A 25060-nucleotide genomic window follows, 5' to 3' on the forward strand; every position below is an offset into this window, starting at 1 on the left:
CAAGCAGACAGTAGAAACCAGTACGCAGGTGATAATAGAGTATGGTAGTATTATTGTCGTACCAGGAGTATTATTACTCTTCTCATGTATTACTTGAAGTATTATTTGTCGTACTTTGTGTTTAAAGTACTCGTGTATTTTAATGCTGTGTATCGGGTGCAGTGTCCGGCCTCAGCCTGCAGGGGGCGACAGAGACCACGTGACCACACTGATTGAACTTAAAACGTTTTATTCGAAACATCCAGGAGAGATCAGCACAAACTTTATTGAAACTCTCAGCGCAGACAAAACAACACGAGGAACCTCCATCTGGAAAAACACAGAAAGTACACAGAAACTATTGAGAATACATACAAAATACAATTAAATGTATGGTTGAAATGAATATTTAGTTTTATGTATTTATACATGTATTACTATTAATAATATTTAATAATAGTCATGAAGAATATATTAGAATTCATTATAATAATCATAATATTGTAATACTATCACGGCTAGTACTAATACCTTTACCCCAGCTGTACTCATGGATATACGACTACATCGAAGTAGTTTGCTAGTATCCGTCTCAACTTCTACCACCAGTACTACTTCCCTAAATACTATATATTAAATACTTTATTCATTATTAATGTACAATAATAGTAGTACATTTATTTATTTATCTTCATGAATATTGTGCAGTGCGATGACTCACCTCCGCCTCATCGTCATGCAGCACCCTCTTCATCACAGGTCCTACACACACACACACACACGTTACTGGGCTGTCATGCAGAGTGGGGTCCAGGGCGTGGTGGGCGGGGCTTACACGGCCTTGTGGAGGCTCCTCTGGGTGGTCATGTGATCCCTGAAGATGTTGACGGCCTGGAACAGTCCATGTGCCGCTGACGCAGGTCCACCAGCTGCCTGAACCTGAGAGGGCAGAGGTCAGAGGGGGGGACGTGATATCTGGCGCCCCCTGTGGACAGCAGCGGTAGTGCTCCCGAGCGCCGGAGGGAAACGTATAGTTAGAAATATTATAACGATATTAAAATTAAACAAATAAAACCATATACATAATTTATTCTAAATCTAAATTTGTTTGTGAGGAAAAAGAAGTGTTGCAATATTTAAATGTCTTGCAAATTCAGTTTAAATATTAGAGTTATAGTACGAGTATATTTGTTTTATATAAGGAATATGAATATTTCATGAACTTATAAAATATAATCAGGCCGTTCGTTTATATTATCACAGGGCCGTTCTTCACGTTGAGGTGTCTCCACCTTTGCATCCAGGTGACCTTCGTCTGGGCGTCGGCGCTCCACTCCCGGAGGAGGGGGCCGGCCGTGACCTCTGACCCCGAGACCAGCTCCCGGGACAGGAAGTGACGCAGGGCGGCCCGGGCCGACAGAGCCACCAGCCAGTAGACCGGATCCTCCTGGACCACCTGGTGGAAGGACTGGAGGGAGGACCGGAGCCACCGGGGGGGGGGGGGGGAGGAGGAGGAAGAAAAGGATGAGGAGGAGAAGGATGAGGAGGAAGAAGAGGAGGAGAAGGAAGAAAAGGAAGAGGAGGAAGAAGAAGGGAGGAGGAGAAAGAAGAGGAAGGGAGGAGGAGGAAGGGAGGAGGAAGAGGAAGGGAGGAAGAGAGGAGGAGGAAGGGAGGAAGAGGAAGGAAGGAAGGAAGGAGGAGGAAGGAAGGAGGAGGAGGAAGGAAGGAGGAGGAAGGAAGGAAGGGGAAGGGAGGAAGGAAGGAGGAGGAAGGGAGGAGGAGGAAGGAAGGAAGAGGAAGGGAGGAAGGAGGAGGAAGGGAGGAAGGAGGAGGAAGAGAGGAGGAGGAAGGAAGGAAGGAGGAGGAAGGGAGGAGGAGGCGTTAATCTGATTCATCTGATGTTATTAAATGATAATTTCTCTCTTTGTGGATTTTAAGTCAAACCGTCATTACAAATAAAAATAAATCAAATCAGTTAATTATATTAAATATTAAATAATATTACTATTTTACACGTGTTTATTCCGCTTTATTTCCTAAATGACATCATCGTGTTTCATTGGCAGCTTCAGATGTTTCATATAAAACCTGAACTCATGAACTACATTCACAACCTGTGATCAGACCATTAGGTGTTTATAAGTCTTATTATTATCAGTGTTGGGAGTAACGCGTTCCTAAGTAACGCGTTACTCCCAACACTAAGTAACGCGTTACTGTAATTCCACTACTTTTAGCGGTAACGAGCATGTAACAAAGTATTTTTTTAACCCAACTAACGCAGTTACAATGACTGAAATGTAAATGAGTTTGTTACTCGCGTTACTCTCTTTTGTGAAAAATGAACACTTGCAGACAAGAAGACAAGCTCGGCTACTTTAGCTGCTTCTGATCCGACTTTCTCTGGTGAGAAAGGCAAGGCAGCGCCTCTACCACCTCAGGCAGCTGAGGAAATTTAAAGTTTCCCAGAGGATCCTTCAGTCCTTCTACTCTGGAGCTGTAGAGAGCGTCCTGACAGGAAGCATCACAGCCTGGTTTGGCAACTGCTCCGCTCAGGACAGGAAGGCTCTGCAGAGAGTAGTGCGTTCGGCTGAGCGCACTATTGGAACTACACTCCCCACCCTGCAGGACTTGTACACCAGGAGGTGCAGAACCAGAGCCGGCAGGATCATGAAGGATCCTCACCACCCAACAACAGACTGTTTCAGCTGCTGCGGTCAGGCAGGCGCCTCCGTAGTCACGCTGCAAGAACAGAGAGACTGAGACGGAGTTTCTTTCCTCAGGCCATCAGGACTGTGAACTCCGACCTCACCAGGACCCCCACATAGACCCACACAACTGCCCCTCTTAGGCACACACACACACACACACACACACACACACACACACACACACACACACACACACACACACACACACACACACACACACACACACACACACTTACTGTAAATATTGTGTTGTTTTTTATTGTAAATAGTGTGTACTTGTTGCCCTTGCACATTCCTGCTGAGCATTGCCACTTTCATTTCACTGCACACCCTGTGTGTGTATGTGACAAATAAAACATCTTGAATCTTGAATCTTGAATCAGGACCTTGGTGGCGCAATGATGGAACGTCTCGGCCGTTCCATCACAGACAGCTGCTCCTCTCAGCAGCTCCAACGTCAACAACAACGGTTCCCGTCAACCACCCTCAACTCCCGTTTTCCGACAGGTTAACCCCGCCTCCCCTCGACTCCGCCAATCACAGGCCCGCCCCCTCGACCAGCATCACGGTGCCACACTGTGATTGACAGCCACCTCCAGTGTTGCCAGGTCCGCGGTTTTCCCTCGGAATTGGGCTACTTTTGAAGTGTTGCCGCTGGTTGAATTTTTTGTCCGCTGGTTCGGGTAGACCTATTTTGCATGCAAATTACATGAATATCTTTAAATAAAAATCCATATTTTAAATGAAATAATTTATTTATACCCAAATCCTACCAAACTGACTCCAGATCAGCACGTACACGCCGACACATCCGCACACACAGGTGAGCACACTCTCACTAGCACCCCCCCCCCTCAATTATATGCAGCACCTCAAGGCACCTTTGTTTTCTCTTTTAATTAGTGTTAATACTGTAGGCCAATCACTTTTATTTCATTGGGCCTAATGTGGTAAAAAAAACACTGTTAAATGACTGAGACAGTTATTTTGTATTAAGTTAAGTATTAAAAGGGACTTTTGTACGACTGCTTGATTTGAAGGCCTGTTGCCCTGTTGATTGCAATAAATAGGTCTACAAAATATGTTTATTGTGTTTGACTGTTCAGAACTGTTCATTACATTAAAAAAGCAGACATAAAAGTAACTTAAAAGTTACTTTCCCTAGTAACTAATTACTTTTGATATACAGTAACTAGTAAAGTAATTAAATTACTTTTAAAAGAAGTAACTAGTGACTGTAACTAATTACTAATTTTCAGTAACTTGCCCAACACTGATTATTATAAAGATAAGGAATCCACACATCAGACCACGTGTACCTCCTGGTTCCTGCTGTACTGCTTCAGCGTGTCCAGCAGCAGTGACGTCACGTCGTCCGCTTCCCGGGAACGACCAATCAGGACCTGGAGGCGGAGACATAACGTCATTAAACCACGCCCACCACTTCCCCTCTGACAGGGCTGAAGACCCTCTTCACAGAATGTGAGCTTTCCTATGGTGAGAAAATACATTAACGCAGAAATATTACACACATAATATTTAATATAACCTCCCTAGCAGAGAAAATAAAACAAATTGAAAAGATATATATATATACAGGACTGTCTCAGAAAATTAGAATATTGTGATAAAGTTCTTTATTTTCTGTAATGCAATTAAAAAAACAAAAATGTCATGCATTCTGGATTCATTACAAATCAACTGAAATATTGCAAGCCTTTTATTCTTTTAATATTGCTGATTATGGCTTACAGTTTAAGAAAACTCTAAAATCCTATCTCATAAAATTTTAATATTTCCTCAGACCAAGTAAAAAAAAGATTTATAACAGCTGAGTGTTTGTCAAGGCTCAGGAAACCCTTGCAGGTGTTTCGAGTTAATTAGACAATTCAAGTGATTTGTTTAATACCCTACTAGTATACTTTTTCATGATATTCTAATATTTAGAGATAGGATATTTGAGTTTTCTTAAGCTGTAAGCCATAATCAGCAATATTAAAAGAATAAAAGGCTTGCAATATTTCAGTTGATTTGTAATGAATCCAGAATGCATGACATTTTTGTTTTTTTAATTGCATTACAGAAAATAAAGAACTTCATCACAATATTCTAATTTTCTGAGACAGTCCTGTATATATATATATATTATAATTATAATTTTATAAAAAAATGTTCTGGTGAGAAAATATTTATTTTTTACAATTTAAAGCAAAAATAATACACACATTTTATTTAAGATAACCTCCATAAATAAATAAATATATATAAAAATAAGAGACTAATTGGATATGATCCCTTCAGTAATTCAAGTAATGACGTTGTACAAATAGTTTACATTTTTTATTTTATCGCAATCTTCACTAGAGCAGTTTTCTTTTCTTAAGAAAATGTTATTTAATATTTTATGGTGAGAAAATATTTATTTTTTACTATTTAAAGCAAAAATAATACACACATTTTATATCAATATAACCTCTCTCACAGAGAAATAAAATAAATCAGTAAAATATATATATATTAAAAAATATATATTGGATATGATCCCTTCAGTAATTCAAATAATTAAGTTGTCCTAATATATATTTTTAAAGACATTTTTATTTTTAAAAACTACAAATTGTCATTTGAAACGAAATATTTTACCCAACAGAAGACGAAGAATATATATATAGTATTATCTTTATCAAGACAACAACCCGGTGACCTCTGACCTCCAGCGTGCTGCTGACCCGGTGCAGGTACAGCGCCTCCTGCTGGAGGAAGCTGTCGTAGCAGCGCCGCGTGAGGTTGCCGGAGCGCAGCTGCCGGAGGAGGGAGGAGGAGTGGAGGATCTCCTCCGCCAGGGAGGCGCTGTGACCCCACATAACGTCACACAGGCTCACACCGCGCACGATGCCTGGCAGACAGAGAGGAGGGCTTAGAGAGCACCGCACGTTGTTATCTTTTACTTTAATCCACTTTTAAAAAGTAGAACAAGTCCAATATTTACACCTGAGCTGGAGGACGAGCCTCACCTGGATGGACTGGTTTCCTGTTGCCGGGGGAGACAGTGGAGAGGCAGACAGCAGAGAAGACGAACAAAAGAGAAGAAAGTAGAGACAGGGTGGAGGTGATGCAAACACACATATATATATATATATATATAATATAATATATAATATTATATATAATATACATAATATATATAAATACTATTATATATATAATCTATATTTAATATATATTATATATATTATATATATATTATATATATAATCTAATACTATATATAATATTTATATAATATTATAGATATCTATTATATATAATATATATTATATAAAAATATATTATATAATACATATATATATATACATAATATACATTATATATATATTATGTACATAATATTATATATATAATATATATATATTATTATATCTATATAATATTATATATCTGTATATATGGATATATAATAAATTGTAATCACTATATTACCGTTACCTGTCGCTGTGAGCTTACCTGGCTCTGGTGGAGCAGATGTAGAACCGCAGCTCGCCACAGGGGGCGGCGCTGAGCTCTCCACCTCAACACAAAACACATTTCATTTAAACTGAGAATCAATAATTCAGTATTTTGAAATACAAACGAAGTGTTACGTATTAGAAGTGCTAACACTGTTAGTATACTATAATAATCCACGGATTAACAACAATAAAACAGTCATTCCGTGGTTTATTTTGTTGTGTATTTACTTTTTGGTGTCAGTGCCATGCAAGCCCCGCCCTCTCTGGCCTCTGCCGGCCTCTGATTGGTCCAGCCACTGAAGGGGAAGCCGTCGCTCCAAAACCAAGAGCCGTTCTTCTGAGAGGAGACACGAGTCTTTGAGCGAGTACTTCTATGTACTTCTACTGCAATACATCTCAGAGGGAATACTTCTTATTTCACTTTGTTTATTTAGAGGTGTTATAAATATCAAAGTCCTCAGCTGCATATATACATACATATATATATATATATACACACACATATACACACATATACATATATATATACACATACACATATATATACACACATATATATTTATATACATACACATATAGATACTAGGGCTGTGAAACAATTAAAATTTGTAATCGGGTTAATCACAGGTTTTTGTGGATTAATCATGATTAATCACATATTACCGATATTCTCGGTATATTTTGTGAGAACATAGAGATTTATGACAAAAGACGGATATATACATTTATACATTCTTCTATACAATGGTGCTGCAACTCAGCAGTTATTTAGCAGTTTTCTTCCATATGGAACATTAATACATCTTCATCCTAAACAGAATGTTTAACCCTCCTGTTACCTTTCGGTCAATTTGACCCCATTCAATGTTTAATGTCGGTGTTCTTTGGGGTCAATTTGACCCCAGGCTGTTTTTCACTGTGTCAAACATATCAGAAATATCAACTTTTTTATTTATTTAAAGGGCTATTTAGGTAGTCAACAAACAAACATAAAGTACCTCACACTTAAACTTGGGAAGCAATATTAATTCTAATAATGTTTTGGAGGTTTTAATTGCTGGGGTCAAATTGACCCCGAGGGTAAATATGTTAGTAAATGTAAAGGTAACAGGAGGGTTAAACAGAGCATTTGTCTCTTGTTTGTCAACCATGAACTCCACCATGATACAATCTAAAGGCCTCTAGTCTTCCTCTAGCAGCTGCTGAGGCAAACTGACTGTGTGGGTTTTCTTCATGAACTGGGCCGTGATGAAAGGGACGGCGGGGACACCGCTGCAAAGCTGAAACCTCACCGGCCCGGACAGGTGGACAGATTGACAAGTGACTTTGTTTTTGCTCGGTCCCGATGCGCACGGAGCTCTGTGGCGCGCCAGACGGAGATCGATAGTGTTAACGCAACGCAAGAGACAGAAATGACATGCTGCTGTGGAGATACGATCAACAACAGACGTTTAGTTTAATAAAAGAACAAAGACGTGCTCTAGAGAACATGTCAGGGGGCGGGCCAATCTCTTTAATGTCATGCGATCTACCGACACTACGCCGCGATCGACTGGCAGGTCGCGATCGACGTGTTGAGACCCTGATCTACAGGAAGTAAAAGTCGTAACAAGGTTTCCGGAGGTGAACCTGCGGAAGGATCATTACCGATGAACAGACCGTCTGCATGAGAGCGGACAGAGTTCAGATTGAAGTGGTGGATTGGAAGCTCATTTTGCAAGTGACTTTTTTTTCGTCCCGACGACCAACAACAGACGGATTGGAAGCTCATTCTGCGCATGCGTTAAATGCGTTTTAAAAAAAAACTAGTTAAACCTGTAATTGAATTAACTGAGTTAACGCGTTATTTTTCACAGCACTAATAGATACATACACATATATATATATACACATATATATATATATGTACACACATATATATATATACATACACATACAGTGCATCCGGAAAGTATTCACAGCGCTTCACTTTTCCCACATTTTGTTATGTTACAGCCTTATTCCAAAATGGATTAAATTCATTATTTTCCTCAACATTCTACACACAACAACCCATAATGACAAAGTGAAAACTGATTTTTGCAAATTTGTACAAATCTGTTAAAAATACAGAAGGAAAACATAACATGTCCAGAAGTCTTCACAGCCTTTAGCTCAGGTCCTGTTTCCACTGGTCATCCTTGAGATGTTGGATTGGAGGCCACCTGTGCTCCATTCAGCTGATTGGACATGACTGAGAACACACCTGTCTCTAGAAGGTATCAGTTGACTGCATATCAGAGCAGAAACCAAGCCATGAAGTTCAAGGAATTGAACGAATAATGTGGGCTACGTAGACAACTGGAAGACTTTCTGGGGAAAACCTGATCTGATGAGGAGAGACGGCATTCATCCCACGTTGGACGGAGCACGTCTCATTTCTGCGAATATGACCAAGTTGATCACCGGACTTAATCTATGACAACCCAGGGTTCAGATCAGGAACCGGGAGCAGAGTTGTAGTTTAACACCCTTCTCTGCTCTTCCATTCGAGCAGTTACCCACCCATGACTCTAGAGTAGAGACTGTGTCTGTCCCACGGCCACTTCAATTAAATAAATCAAAAGTAAGCAGAAGAGGAGTCGTACACAATAACCTTATACAAGTTAACACAATTATTTCAGCAGTGCAACAAAATAGGTCTATTAAATGTGGTCTCCTAAATATTCGATCTCTGTCATCTAAAGCTGTGTTACTGAATGATTTAATATCAGATAATCACATTGATTTATGTTGCCTAACTGAAACCTGGCTGAGCCATGAAGAATATGTCTGCCTGAATGAATCGACTCCTCCAAGTCATATTAATACTCACATTCCTCGAGGCACCAGTCGAGGAGGTGGAGTAGCAGCCATCTTTGAATCGAGCCTATTAATTAATCCTCAACCAAAATTACACTACACCTCATTTGAAAGCCTTGTTCTTAGTCTTTCACATCCAACCTGGAAAACACTACAGCCAATTCGATTTGTGATTCTGTACCGCCACCAGGTCCATATTCAGAGTTTATATCTGAATTCTCAGAATTTATATCAAGTTTGGTTCTTAAAACCGATAAAGTTATTATTGTTGGAGATTTTAATATCCATGTGGATGTTGATAATGATTGCCTTAGTGCTGCATTCATCTCCTTGTTGGACTCGATTGGCTTCTGTCAGAGAGTACAGAAACCCACTCACAGCTTTGGCCACACGCTTGATCTTGTTCTTACTTATGGCGTTGACATTGAGCATTTGAACGTCTTCCCACAGAATCCTCTTCTGTCAGACCACAACCTCATAACTTTTGAATTTATACTACCGGAGTGTACTCCGTTAGTCAAAAGTTTCTACACTAGATGTCTAACTGATAGTGCTGTAGCTAAATTTAAAGAAGCGATTCCTTCTGTATTTGATTCGATACCACGTCTCAATATAACAGAGGACTCCTGGTCTAACTTTAGTCCGTCCCAGATTGATCATCTTGTTGACAGTGCCATAGGCTCTCTGAGAATGACACTGGACTCGATAGCCCCTCTGAAGAAGAAGACAGTGAGGAAGAGGAGGTTTGCTCCCTGGTATAACCCTCAGACCCGCAAACTGAAGCAAACGTCACGAAAGCTTGAACGCATATGGCGTTCAACTAATCTCGAAGAATCCCGCTTAGTTTGGCGAGATAGTCTTAAAACATATAAGAAGGCCCTCCGTAATGCCAGAGCAGCCTATTACTCATCAATAATAGAAAAAATAAATAAAAACAACCCCAGGTTTCTCTTCAGCACTGTAGCCAGGCTGACAGAGAGTCACAGCTCTGTGGAGCCGAGCATTCCTATAAACCTCAGTGGTAATGACTTTATGAACTTCTTTAATGAAAAGATTTTAACTATTAGGGACAAGATTAATAATCTCTTGCCCATAACCAGTGCCAATCTGTTCTCAAGTGGAATGGCCTTGGAAACGCTGTATGCCCTGGTGTATATTTGGAGGATTTTCTCCTATCAACCGTGACCAATTATTTTCAACGGTTTCTACTTGAACACGCCTACCTGTCTCTTGGACCCCATCCCGACGAGGCTGCTTAAAGACGTTTTGCCTTTAATTGGCGGCTCTCTATTAGATATTATCAATGTGTCTCTGCTAACAGGCCACGTACCACACTCCTTCAAGGTGGCTGTTATTAAACCTCTCCTGAAGAAGCCCACTCTGGATCCAGAGGTATTGGCTAACTACAGACCGATCTCTAACCTCCCCTTCCTCTCCAAGATCCTTAAGAAAGTGGTCGCAAATCAGTTGTGCGACTTTCTACATCATAATAGTTTATTTGAGAAATTTCAATCAGGATTTAGAAAACACCACAGCACCGAGACGGCACTGGTGAAAATTACAAATGACCTCTTAATGGCAGCAGATAAAGGACTCCTCTCTGTCCTGGTCTTGTTAGACCTTAGTGCTGCATTCGACACCATTGACCATGACATCCTGTTACAGAGACTGGAGCAGTCGATTGGCATTTCAGGCACGGCACTAATTTGGTTTAAATCCTATTTATCAGATCGATCTCAGTTTGTATTTGTAAACGATGACGCCTCGATAACCGCCAACGTTAGTCACGGAGTTCCACAAGGTTCTGTGCTTGGACCAATTTTATTTACCTTATACATGCTTCCTTTGGGCAATATTATCAGGAAACACTCCATAAACTTTCATTGTTATGCAGATGACACTCAACTATATTTATTGATAAAACCAGAGGAGAGCAACCAACTCTGTAAAATTCAAGCATGTCTTAAAGACATAAAAACATGGATGACCTGCAACTTCTTGATGTTAAACTCAGACAAAACCGAAGTAATTTTAATCGGCCCTGAGCACCTCAGAGATCAATTATCTGGTGATGTGGATTCTGTAGACGGCATTGCCCTGGCATCCAACACCACTGTAAAGAATCTTGGCGTTATCTTTGATCGACTTGTCCTTTAACTCCCACGTAAAGCAAATCTCAAGGACTGCATTCTTTCATCTACGTAATATTTCAAAATCAGGCACATCTTGTCTCAAAAGATGCAGAAAATTGGTTCACGTTCGTTACTTGAGACTGGATTACTGCAACTCCTTATTATCAGGCTGCTCTAATAAATCTCTTAGGTCCCTCCAGTTGATCCAGAATGCTGCAGCTCGTGTTCTCACTAAAACTAAGAAAAGAGATCACATCACTCCTGCACTAGCTGCTCTGCACTGGCTCCCAGTAAAATCAAGAATCACTTTTAAAATTCTTCTCTTAACCTACAAAGCCTTGATTGGTGATGCTCCATCATATCTTAAGGAGCTTGTCGTACCATATTGCCCCACTAGAGAGCTACGCTCACTAAATGCGGACTACTTGTAGTTCCTAGAGTCTTAAAAAGTAGAATGGGAGCCAGAGCCTTTAGTTATCTTGATAAATATTTATGGAACCAGCTTCCAATTTCAGTCCGGGAGGCAGACACAGTCACCTCGTTAAGAGTAGACTTAAGACCTTCCTCTTTGACAGAGCTTATAGTTAGGGCTGAATCAGGTTTGCCCTGGTCCAGCCCCTTGATATGCTGCTATAGGCTTATAGCTGCCGGGGACGTTAGGATGCACTGAGTACCTATCTCCTCTTTTTTCTCTCCTTAAGGATGAATTTTCATCTCTCAATCACACGTTACTAACTCTGCTTTCTCCCCGGAAGTCCTTTTGACTTTACGTCTCATGGGGTCATCGGACCCTATGAGACGGCATAGATCCTATCTGCCTGATGGATCGTCGAGGTCGTGGAATTCCTGCTCATGACTACGCCACTGTCCTGTTGAGACTCCGCCCACTCCTCCTCCCCACCGCCATCTGCCTGATGGATCGTGGAGGTCTCCATCGTGGAATATGCCTACTATGAACTATTCATACACTCTGTCATATTCATTGAATGTATTTTAACTCTAAATCTGTCCTTCTGTACACATTACATCTATTGCATCTGTCCATCCTAGGAGAGGGATCCTCCTCTGTTGCTCTCCTCCAGGTTTCTTCCCTTTTTTTCCCCCTGAAGGGTTATTTGGGAGTTTTTCCTGGTCCGATGTGAGGTTTTGGGGCAGGGATGTCTATGTGTACAGATTGTAAAGCACTCCGAGACAAATTTGTAATTTGTGAAATTGGGCTATACAAATAAACTGAATTGAATTGAATTGAATCTCCAGACCTCCGAGACAGAACTGTATGGAGCTCAGATGTGGGAAGGGGACCGATGTCTGCAGCATGTAAAGTCCCAATGAGCCCAGAGGCCTCCATCAGGCGGACATGAAGAGGTTTGGAGCCAGCAGGACTCGTCCTAGAGCCGCCCAGACGGAGCGACCGGGGAGAAGGGCCTTCGTCAGGGAGGGGACCAGGAGCCCCATGGTCCCTCTGACAGAGCTCCACCAGGAGCCCCATGGTCCCTCTGACAGAGCTCTGAAGAGAGGAGAACCTTCCAGAAGGACAACCGTCTCTGCAGCGCTCCACACATCAGGCCTGTTTGGGAGAGGCCAGACGGAAGCCCTCCTCAGGAAGAAGCACATGACGGCCGCCTAGAGTTGGCCAAGAAGCACCTGAAGGACTCTCAGCCATGAGAAACTATTCTCTGGTCTGATGAAACCGATTGAACTCTTTGGCCTGAATGCCAGCGTCATGTCTGGAGGAACCAGGCACTGCTCCTCACCAACAGCATCCCTCCAGCATCATGCTGGGGGGGAACTGGGAGTCAGGATGAATGCAGAGACCTCCTGGATGAAACATGCTCTGGACCTCAGACGGGGCGACGGCTCCTCTGCAAACTACACGGCACTCTGGACGCTGAACAAGCGGAAACACTCGGGGAGCACGGATTACTTCGCCGGCCTACGACCACACCGACCACACCGGACTCGACTGCCACTTCTCCCCTAGAAAGGAGGCGCCGCAAGCGTTGTGAGAGGAAGCAGAAGAGGGGTAAACGCAGAGGAACCCGAGCTAGGCTAGCGGCTAGGCCAACTCGTCCAGCCATACCATCCATTATCATGGCTAATGTGCGATCATTGGACAATAAAATGGACCACATTAGACTGCTGCAGACGGAGCAGCGAGACGTGAGGAACTGCTGTGTGCTTATCTTCACGGAAACATGGCTAAACGACAACATCCCCGACTCTGCTGTGAGACTGGAGCAGCTAACATGCTACCGAGCGGACAGAGCCCTCGCTGATGGAGGGAAAACTCGCGGCGGCGGGGTCTGTGTTTACATCCGGGACGCATGGTGCCGGGACGCTGCCGTGGTATGTAAACACTGCTCACCACTGGCGGAGTTTATGATCGTAAGGTGCCGTCCTTTTTATCTGCCGAGGGAATTCACGGCGATTCTGCTAGTCGCTGTTTACATCCCCCCGACCTCCAACAACAGTGATAGAAATGCGGCACTCGGTGAACTGTACCAGGCCATCAGCGAACAACAGACGGCTCACCCAGACGGCTTCACCATCTTTGCTGGAGATTTCAACCATGCAAACCTTAAGACTGTCCTTCCCAAACTACACCAGCATGTTGATTTCCCTACAAGAGGAGACAACATTTTGGATCTGGTCTACACAACCCACAAAGGAGCGTACAAGGCCTCCCCCCTCCCCCACATAGGTCTCTCTGACCACATCACCGTCATGCTAATGCCAGCATACAGACCCAGAGTGAAAGCCTCCAGACCGGTTCTGAAGCAGGTACAGGTGTGGCCAGAGGGGGCCTCCTGCGCTCTCCAAGACTGCTTTGACTCAACAGACTGGGGAATGTTTAAACAGGCAGCCACATACAACGACCACACAGACATGGGGGAGTACACAGACACTGTTACTTCTTACATTAGCAAGTGCATTGATGATGTGACCCATGTAAAGACCATCACCACTCGGGCTAACCAGAAGCCGTGGCTAACAGGGGAAGTCCATCGGCTGCTGAGGACTAGGAATAGGGTCTTCAGAGCTGGGGACGAAACGGACCTGAAAACAGCGAGAGCCAACCTGTCCCACGGCATCAGGAAAGCAAAAAACTTCCTACACAAAAAGATAACCCGGCACTTTAAAGACAGCAGAGACACACGCAGCCTGTGGCGGGCATTCAGACCATCACAGACTATAAACCCACGCCACAGAACTGCGACAGCAACATCTCTCTGCTAAACAACCTCAACAGCTTCTTTGCCCGGTTTGAAGCACAGAACAGCACTCGTCCACACAAGACTCCGCCTCCCACGATCAGGTTCTGTGCCTGTCTGCTGCCAGCGTGAAGAGGACTCTCGTCCATCAACACCCACAAGGCAACAGGTCCAGACAACATCCCTGGTCGTGTGCTGAAGGACTGCGCAGAGGAGCTTAAGGACGTCTTCACGGATGTCTTTAATACTTCTCTGAGACAAGCTGTTGTTCCATCATGCTTCAAGGTAACCACCATCATACCTGTGCCAAAGAAATCCACTCCGTCCTGCTTCAACGACTATCGTCCAGTGGCACTGACCCCATAATCATGAAGTGCTTTGAACGACTAGTCATGTCGCATATCAAATCCATTCTCCCCACTCTGGACCCTTGCCAGTTTGCATACCGGGCCAAACGGTCCACGGAGGATGCAATCTGCTCTGCTCTCCACCCAGCCCTCACCCACCTGGACATAAAAGACTCCTATGTAAGAATGCTGTTCATAGACTTTAGCTCAGCATTCAACACAATCATCCCACAACAACTAATCTGCAAACTTGACCAGCTGGGGCTCAACACCTCGCTGTGTAACTGGCTGCTGGACTTCCTGAGTGAGAGGCCACAAGCAGTACGTGTCGGCAACAACACCTCGAGCAGCATCACACTCAGCACAGGGGCCCCTCAGGGCTGTGTGCTCAGTCCCCTGCTCTTCACCTTGCTGACTCACGACTGCAAAACCAGCTACAGCACCAATCACATGGTCAAGTTTGCAGACGACACAACATTGATAGGTCTCATCACCAAGGATGACGAGACCCTCTACAGGAGGGAGGTCAACCTTCTGACCACGTGGTGCGGAGCCAACAACCTCCTGCTCAACAACAGCAAGACCAAAGAGATCGTTGTTGACTTCCGGAAAGGCCACACCCATCACCCACCACTGACCATCAACGGTGCGGACATTGAGCAGGTCAGCAGCACCAAATTCCTGGGGGTGGAAATCAGTGAGGACCTCTCGTGGACAGCCAACACTACATCGCTGGCAAAGAAAGCACAGAGGCGCCTCTACTTCCTCCGGAAACTGAGGAAAGCAGGAGCCCCCATCCATCATGTGCACCTTCTACGCGGCACCATCGAGAGCATCCTGACCAACTGCATCACTGTGTGGGGCGGAAGCTGCACAGACCACAGCAGGAACGCCCTGCAGCGCATAGCGAAGGCAGCTGGAAGGATCATGGGTGCCTCACTCCCCCCCCTCCCATCCCTGCAGGACATATACAACACCCGCCTCACCGCAGCGACCTCGATTGTGAGGGACCCCTGCCACCCCTCACACGGTCTCTTCAGCCTCTTGCCCTCTGGGAGGAGGTACCGGAGCCTCCGGGCTCACACCGCCAGGCTGTCCAACAGCTTCATCCACCAGGCTGTCAGGAAGCTGAACTCTCTCCCCATCCTCCCACTCCGTCCTCTCTCAGACTCACATGTCTGAATGCTGCTAGCACAATTTATGTTGTCTATATGTTTACATGTTTCTTACTATTTTTGCACTTTATGTTGTCTATGCACTTTATGTTGTCTATATGTTCACATGTTTTTTACTATTTTTGCACTCTATGTTGTCTATATGTTGCACAATTCACTTTATGTTGGACAGAAGAGAAACGCAATTTCGATCTTCTGTATGTTTGCACATATGGAAAATTGACAAATAAAACTGACTTTGACTTTGACTTTGACAGCCCAGTCACAAAGGAGTGGCTTCAGGACTGAAGGTCCTGGAGAGGCCAGAGCCGGACCTGAAGCCCATTGAACATCTGTGCACCGACGCTCCCCATCCAGCCTGATGGAACTGGAGAGGTTCTGAAAGAAGAATGGGAGAAGCTGCCCAGAAACAGGTGAGCCCCGCTGTGGAGTCAGACCCAAGAAGACTTGAGGCTGGAGCTGCTGCCAAAGGTGCTTCAACAAAGTGTTGAGCAAAGGCTGTGAAGACTTCTGGACACGTTGTGTTTTCCTTCTTTATTTTTAATAAATGTGCACAAATTTGCAAAAATCAGTTTTCACTTTGTCATTATGGGTTGTTGTGTGTAGAATGTTGAGGAAAATAATGAATTTAATCCATTTTGGAATCAGGCTGTAACATAACAACATGTGGGAAAAGTGAAGCGCTGTGAATACTTTCCGGATGCACTGTATACAGGACTGTCTCAGAAAATTAGAATATTGTGATAAAGTTCTTTATTTTCTGTAATGCAATTAAAAAAACAAAAATGTCATGCATTCTGGATTCATTACAAATCAACTGAAATATTGCAAGCCTTTTATTCCTTTAATATTGCTGATTATGGCTTACAGCTTAAGAAAACTCTAAAATCCTATCTCATAAAATTTGAATATTTCCTCAGACCAAGTTAAAAAAAAGATTTATAACAGCAAAACAAAATCAAACATTTGAAAATGTGTTTCCAGGTGTTTCGAGTTAATTAGACAATTCAAGTGATTTGTTTAATACCCTACTAGTATACTTTTTCATGATATTCTAATATTTAGAAATAGGATATTTGAGTTTTCTTAAGCTGTAAGCCATAATCAGCAATATTAAAAGAATAAAAGGCTTGCAATATTTCAGTTGATTTGTAATGAATCCAGAATGCATGACATTTGTTTTTTTAATTGCATTACAGAAAATAAAGAACTTTATCATAATATTCTAATTTTCTGAGACAGTCCTGTATATATATATATACATACACATATATATAATATACACATATATACATGTATATATATATATACTCTCATTCTCCTGTAGGACTCTGTAATAATTGCCTACTGTACAGGCGATGTCATGAGGGGCGTGTCCTTTACAAGTAAGGTCATGAGGGGCGTGTCCTGTACAGGTGCTGTCATGAGGGGCGTGTCCTTTACAAGTAAGGTCATGAGGGGCGTGTCCTGTACAGGTGCTGTCATGAGGGGCGTGTCCTTTACAAGTAAGGTCATGAGGGGCGTGTCCTGTACAGGTGATGTCATGAGGGGCGTGTCCTGTACAGGTGATGTCATGAGGGGCGTGTCCTGTACAGGTGCTGTCATGAGGGGCGTGTCCTGTACAGGTGATGTCATGAGGGGCGTGTCCTTCCTCCTACCTGCTGGCCTCCACCCAGCCACACCTGAGGGTGTGTGATGTCCAGCCGACGCACAAACGCCTCCTCCTCCGCCGTGTGGAGCGACGCCAGGTGACCTCCCACCTGAGAGCACATCAGCTGACACACACACACACACAAACACATATTAATACACATACACACACAAATATTAATACACACACACATTAATACACATACACACACAAATATTAATACACACACACAGACACACATTAATACGCACACATAGACACACACACATTAATACACACAGACACAGACACACACACACAAATACACACAGACCCCCCCCCCCCCCCCCGTCAGCCCCACTGGAGGCGTGGGGGGGGCGTTGTGGGCGTGGCCTCACCTCCGCGTTGCTCCAGGAGCTCCACACGGGCTGCAGAGCGAAGCACCTCCTCCCCACCAGGAGCCACGGCGGGGGGCAGGGAGGCCACGCCCCTACGGACACATCGGCCAATCAGAAGCTTTCAAAACACGTCCGATCCGTTGAGGCCCGTCGGCGTCGGCACTCGTTTGTTTACCCTCCGTTTCCCCCGAAGCCGAGAGGGAGGAGTACGGCGCCACGAGGAGGAGGAGGAGCCAAGCCTTCATCTTCATCACCTGCAACACACACAAACATGTCGCCTTCAAACCGATGACGAAGTGTATAATAATAAAAACTTCATTTATTTTGCACCTTTAAAAACAAAGTTTACAAAGTTCAGAGTCAAGGAAAAACAAAAAGAAGAGTAACAAACAAATACAACATTAAAATATATATATATATAAATCTATATATATATTAAAATAAACACAGACAAACTAAACTCCTTCATAAGAGGACGACGTCACTTCAGAGCTGCTGTCTGAAAATGGTTTAAAGAAGTCTCTGACCCCTGACCCCTCTGGAGGGCGTTCAACACTCAGCAAAATCTTAAAATGAATTCTGAAACGAGATTCAAGATTCAAGATTCAAGATTCAAGATGTTTTATTTGTCACATACACACACAGGGTGTGCAGTGAAATGAAAGTGGCAATGCTCAGCAGGAATGTGCAAGGGCAACAAGTACACACTATTTACAATAAAAAACAACACAATATTTACAGTAAGTGTGTGTGTGTGTGTGTGTGTGTGTGTGCCTAAGAGGGGCAGTTGTGTGGGTCTATGTGGGGGTCCTGGTGAGGTCGGAGTTCACAATCCTGATGGCCTGAGGAAAGAAACTCCGTCTCAGTCTCTCTGTTCTTGCAGCGTGACTACGGAGGCGCCTGCCTGACCGCAGCAGCTGAAACAGTCTGTTGTTGGGGTGGTGAGGAGCGGCCAGTGCAGAGGCCAGGACCGGGTCAGAACCACCGGCCCGGGCCAGAACCAGTTGTGCGACTTTCTACATCATAATAGTTTATTTGAGAAATTTCAATCAGGATTTAGAAAACACCACAGCACCGAGACGGCACTGGTGAAAATTACAAATGACCTCTTAATGGCAGCAGATAAAGGACTCCTCTCTGTCCTGGTCTTGTTAGACCTTAGTGCTGCATTCGACACCATTGACCATGACATCCTGTTACAGAGACTGGAGCAGTCGATTGGCATTTCAGGCACGGCACTAATTTGGTTTAAATCCTATTTATCAGATCGATCTCAGTTTGTATTTGTAAACGATGACGCCTCGATAACCACCAACGTTAATCACGGAGTTCCACAAGGTTCCGTGCTTGGACCAATTTTATTTACCTTATACATGCTTCCTTTGGGCAATATTATCAGGAAACACTCCATAAACTTTCATTGTTATGCAGATGATACTCAACTATATCTATCGATAAAACCAGAGGAGAGCAACCAACTCTGTAAAATTCAAGCATGTCTTAAAGACATAAAAACATGGATGACCTGCAACTTCTTGATGTTAAACTCAGACAAAACCGAAGTAATTTTAATCGGCCCTGAGCACCTCAGAGATCAATTATCTGGTGATGTGGATTCTGTAGACGGCATTGCCCTGGCATCCAACACCACTGTAAAGAATCTTGGCGTTATCTTTGATCGACTTGTCCTTTAACTCCCACGTAAAGCAAATCTCAAGGACTGCATTCTTTCATCTACGTAATATTTCAAAATCAGGCACATCTTGTTTCAAAAGATGCAGAAAAATTGGTTCACGCATTCGTTACTTCGAGACTGGATGACTGCAACTCCTTATTATCAGGCTGCTCTAATAAATCTCTTAGGTCCCTCCAGTTGATCCAGAATGCTGCAGCTCGTGTTCTCACTAAAACTAAGAAAAGAGATCACATCACTCCTGCACTAGCTGCTCTGCACTGGCTCCCAGTAAAATCAAGAATCACTTTTAAAATTCTTCTCTTAACCTACAAAGCCTTGATTGGTGATGCTCCATCATATCTTAAGGAGCTTGTAGTACCATATTGCCCCACTAGAGCTACGCTCACTAAATGCGGACTACTTGTAGTTCCTAGAGTCTTAAAAGTAGAATGGGAGCCAGAGCCTTTAGTTATCAAGCTCCTCTTTTATGGAACCAGCTTCCAATTTCAGTCCGGGAGGCAGACACAGTCACCTCGTTTAAGAGTAGACTTAAGACCTTCCTCTTTGACAGAGCTTATAGTTAGGGCTGAATCAGGTTCACCTGGTCCAGTCCCTTGATATGCTGCTATAGGCTTATAGCTGCCGGGGGACGTTTTAGGATGCACTGAGTACCTATCTCCTCTTTTTTCTCTCCTTAAGGATGAATGTTCATCTCTCAATCACACGTTACTAACTCTGCTTTCTCCCCGGAGTCCTTTTGACTTCACGTCTCATGGGGTCATCGGACCCTATGAGACGGCATAGATCCTATCTGCCTGATGGATCGTCTGGGTCGTGGAATTCCTGCTCATGACTACGCCACTGTCCTGTTGAGACTCCGCCCACTGTTGAGACTCCGCCCACTCCTCCCCACCGCCATCTGCCTGATGGATCGTGGAGGTCTCCATCGTGGAATATGCCTACTATGAACTATTCATACACTCTGTCATATTCATTGAATGTATTTTAACTCTAAATCTGTCCTTCTGTACACATTACATCTATTGCATCTGTCCATCCTGGAGAGGGATCCTCCTCTGTTGCTCTCCTCCAGGTTTCTTCCCTTTTTTTCCCCCTGAAGGGTTATTTGGGAGTTTTTCCTGGTCCGATGTGAGGTTTTGGGGCAGGGATGTCTATGTGTACAGATTGTAAAGCACTCCGAGACAAATTTGTAATTTGTGAAATTGGGCTATACAAATAAACTGAATTGAATTGAATTGAACCACCGGCCCGGGCCAGAACCACACGTCATCTCCAAACTGAGCGCTCGGTGTGATCATGAGGACGTAGAACACGCAGCGCATCGAGTCCGCCGCTTAAACTTAGAGCGTCTTTAAAAAACAAATGAATTATTTCAAACTCGGCGTCAATGAAAATGTGATTATAACATTTACATGACTTTTCCAAAACTTTTGTGATTTAAGTTTTTCCTGGACTTCTCCAGGCCTGGGAATGACCATTTTAAGATTCCATGACGTTTCCAGGTTTCCCCTGACCGTACGACCTGGGAGCCAATCAGAAGCCGAACTGCTGCACGCCGGACCGGTCGGAGGCGGGAGAAGAGTTTTGAGTTTCAGATTAATGCCGGAAAGCAGGAAGTTCAGTCGTCCAGTTTCCAGACGTTGAAGCGTGAACGACTTCCTCCAGGTCCGACCCGACGGGATTCATCTTCCAATGATTCACAATTGAAGGAACGAAACTCGACCATTATTTTGATCTGCGATTCAAACTTCAATTGCGAGTCAAACATGACGCCGGTTTCTGGAAACGTTTGTAATCAGCAGCCACGTCGATGACTTAGTTATCGAGCTGAAGACGACGTCGAGCCGTCCTGACGTCGGGAGGGGAAGCACGTCGATGGAGAAGTGGACCTGGAGTTGAAGCGTGTGGTACACCCAGGGGCGGTTTTTCCTACAGGCGGTATAGGTGGCCGCAAAAAAATGCGCCTTTTTGCTGGGCAGTTTTTTTTTTTGCGCCCCCATCTATATCTCCAACCAATATTTTGACGGCAATGCCAGCCGTTAACAGAACAGAAAAGAAAAAAAACATTAAAGCTGCAAGCAGCGTCGAACGGGTTGTCGCTCATCTGCGCGAGACGCCGGCCGGGGACGCCGGCGAGACCATGGTTACCATGGGGACCGAGTAAGATCTTCTTAAAAGGTTCGAGGAGCAGCAGCCGGGCGCCGTGTTGAGGCGATGGATTCAAACGTTGTGACCAACAGTCTGGAAAGCTGCACTAAGGTCGAAAAGAACTCAAACTGCCCCCCTGGCTGCTGCTCAGAGGGCAGTGACCTTGAGGAGGCCAGTGACCTTGAGGAGGGCAGTGACCTTGAGGAGGGTGGTGACCTTGAGGAGGGCGGTGACCTTGATGCGGTCAGTGACCTTGAGGAGGCCAGTGACCTTGAGGAGGCCAGTGACCTTGATGCGGTCAGTGACCTTGAGGAGGCCAGTGACCTTGAGGAGGCCATTGACCTTGAGGATGGCAGTGACTTTGAGGAGGGCAGTGACCTTGAGGAGGGCAGTGACCTTGAGGAGGGCAGTGACCTTGAGGAGGGTGGTGACCTTGAGGAGGGCAGTGACCTTGAGGAGGGCGGTGACCTTGATGCGGTCAGTGACCTTGAGGAGGCCAGTGACCTTGAGGAGGCCAGTGACCTTGATGCGGTCAGTGACCTTGAGGAGGCCAGTGACCTTGAGGAGGCCATTGACCTTGAGGATGGCAGTGACTTTGAGGAGGGCAGTGACCTTGAGGGCGGTGACCTTGAGGAGGGCAGTGACCTTGAGGGCGGTGACCTTGAGGAGGGCAGTGACCTTGAGGATGGCAGTGACCTTGAGGATGGCAGTGACCTTGAGGAGGCCAGTGACCTTGAGGATAGCAGTGACCTTGAGGGCGGTGACCTTGAGGAGGGCAGTGACCTTGAGGAGGCCAGTGACCTTGAGGAGGGCAGTTTCTGGACGTGAAGTGCCCTCACCTCACTGAAACTTCTCAAATAAGTTATTCTGATTCATAAAAGCTAAAAGCTGTGTTGAAATCACGTTTTCTAAAGTTTTAACCCTAACCCTATATATATATCATAATATAATAATATAACATTATATATCATAATGTATTATTATAACATTATATTTCATGTGTTAATATAAGGTTCTATATCATGATGTATTAATTCATAATTAATATTCATTAATTGGACAAGCTTTGTGCATTTCGTCACATATTCATCTTCTTTAGGCGTCGTCCGGCTCGTGCTCTACGGAGGCTGGAGCTCCTCATGCAGCCACGTGACACGGAGCTTCATGCAGCCACGTGACACGGAGCTTCATGCAGCCACGTGACCCGGAGCTTCATGCAGCCACGTGACACGGAGCTTCATGCAGCCACGTGACCCGGAGCTTCATGCAGCCACGTGACCCGGAGCTTCATGCAGCCACGTGACCCGGAGCTTCATGCAGCCACGTGACACGGAGCTTCATGCAGCCACGTGACCCGGAGCTTCATGCGGAGCACGTGACACGGAGCTTCATGCAGCCACGTGACACGGAGCTTCATGCAGCCACGTGACCCGGAGCTTCATGCAGCCACGTGACCCGGAGCTTCATGCAGCCACGTGACCCGGAGCTTCATGCAGCCACGTGACACGGAGCTTCATGCAGCCACGTGACACGGAGCTTCATGCAGCCACGTGACCCGGAGCTTCATGCAGCCACGTGACCCGGAGCTTCATGCAGCCACGTGACCCGGAGCTTCATGCAGCCAAGTGACCCGGAGCTTCATGCAGCCACGTGACACGGAGCTTCATGCAGCCACGTGACACGGAGCTTCATGCAGCCACGTGACCCGGAGCTTCATGCAGCCACGTGACACGGAGCTTCATGCAGCCACGTGACCCGGAGCTTCATGCAGCCATGTGACCCGGAGCTTCATGCAGCCACGTGACCCGGAGCTTCATGCAGCCACGTGACCCGGAGCTTCATGCAGCCACGTGACCCGGAGCTTCATGCAGCCACGTGACCCGGAGCTTCATGCAGCCACGTGACCCGGAGCTTCATGCAGCCACGTGACACGGAGCTTCATGCAGCCACGTGACCCGGAGCTTCATGCAGCCACGTGACACGGAGCTTCATGCAGCCACGTGACCCGGAGCTTCATGCAGCCACGTGACCCGGAGCTTCATGCAGCCACGTGACCACCGACTCCCCGAGACACGGAACGGCACTTACTTCAGAAGAGATCCACAGTTTGAAAAGTCGTCTTCACCTCCTCCTGTCTGCTCCACCTCCTCCTGTCACCTCCTCCTGTCGCCTTCACCTCCTCCTGTCTGCTCCACCTCCTCCTGTCACCTCCTCCTGTCGTCTTCACCTCCTCCTCTCTGCTCCACCTCCTCCTGTCGTCTTCACCTCCACCTGTCGTCTTCACCTCCACCTGTCGTCTTCACCTCCACCTGTGCTCCACCTTCTCTCTGCTCCACCTGCTCCTCCTGTCTGCTCCACCTCCTCCTGTCTGCTTCACCTTCTCTCTGCTTCACCTGCTCCTCTGCTCCTCCTGTCTGCTCCACCTCCTCCTGTCTGCTTCACCTTCTCTCTGCTTCACCTCCTCCTCTCTGCTCCTCCTGTCTGCTCCGGTTCTCCTGCTCCTCGGTAATGAAGCGCGCGCAGCAGCCGTGAGTCTGTTGTGACCGTCTCCTCGTGGTCACGTGATCGGAGGAGAGGGGGGGAGGAGAGGAGGAGGAGGAGAGTGGGAGGCGGGAGGAGGAGGAGAAAGTGAGGAGGAGGAGGAGAGTGGGAGGAGGGAGGAGGAGGAGATAGGGGGAGGAGGAGGAGAGACAGGCAGCCTGTTGAACATGATGGAGAGACAAAAGGAGGAGGGTGAAGGAAAAAAGAGAAGGAGATCCTGGAGGGGCTCGGCTACAGCTGGTACACATCCTGTTAGTGTCTGTGGGTGTGTGTGTGTCTGTGTGTGTCTTTGTGTCTGTGTGTGTGTGTCTGTGTGTGTGTGTGTGTCTGTGTGTGTCTTTGTGTCTGTGTGTGTGTGTGTGTCTGTGTGTGTGTGTGTGAGTGTGTGTGTCTGTGTGTGTCTTTGTGTCTGTGTGTGTCTTTGTGTGTGTGTCTGTGTGTGTGTGTGTGAGTGTGTGTGTGTGTCTGTGTGTGTGTGTGTGTGTGTGTGTGTGTGTGTGTGTGTGTCAGTGGCGGCAGGTGAATTTTTTTGGGGGGGCAGTTGGGCGACGCAGTTTAAATATCACTCAACAATGAGAAAGAGGTTGTGAGTAGAATATAGTAGAACACAAAGCTTTATTTAAAGAACACAGCGTGCTCAACACGGTCCAACAACAAGTCAACACACTGTGACTTTAGAGCAGTGGTCCCCAAACTACGGCCCGCCTCCCCATGTGGCCCCGCCCCCTGAACAGAACCAGA

The 25060-nt window shown here is 45.4% G+C and overlaps 1 protein-coding gene across 4 annotated transcripts; it reads right to left on the reverse strand.

The window, feature by feature from the left end:
• Positions 1 to 224: 224 nt before the first annotated feature.
• On the reverse strand, positions 225 to 23948 carry LOC130212233 (uncharacterized). 4 transcript variants are annotated; one of them, XR_008835251.1, is made up of 13 exons: positions 23867 to 23948; positions 18110 to 18188; positions 17935 to 18026; positions 17565 to 17681; positions 6428 to 6533; positions 6195 to 6258; positions 5705 to 5721; positions 5402 to 5586; positions 4010 to 4093; positions 1272 to 1447; positions 815 to 918; positions 701 to 741; positions 225 to 309 (listed from the first exon to the last, which is right to left on the reverse strand). XR_008835251.1 is itself a non-coding variant. In XM_056443425.1 (11 exons), the coding sequence occupies exons 2-11, from the start codon at positions 18183 to 18185 to the stop codon at positions 843 to 845; spliced, it is 996 nt and encodes a 331-aa protein (XP_056299400.1). In that variant the 5' UTR covers positions 18186 to 18188; positions 23867 to 23948; the 3' UTR covers positions 759 to 842. The 4 variants fall into 4 exon arrangements, 2 of the variants coding, with proteins under 2 accessions (XP_056299400.1, XP_056299401.1); XR_008835250.1 differs by having other exon boundaries at positions 6428 to 6536; XM_056443425.1 differs by lacking the exons at positions 225 to 309; positions 701 to 741 and having other exon boundaries at positions 759 to 918; positions 6428 to 6536.
• Positions 23949 to 25060: the final 1112 nt, after the last annotated feature.

The sequence above is a fragment of the Pseudoliparis swirei genome, chromosome 21 (assembly GCF_029220125.1).
Source record: "Pseudoliparis swirei isolate HS2019 ecotype Mariana Trench chromosome 21, NWPU_hadal_v1, whole genome shotgun sequence".
NCBI lineage: Eukaryota > Metazoa > Chordata > Actinopteri > Perciformes > Liparidae > Pseudoliparis > Pseudoliparis swirei.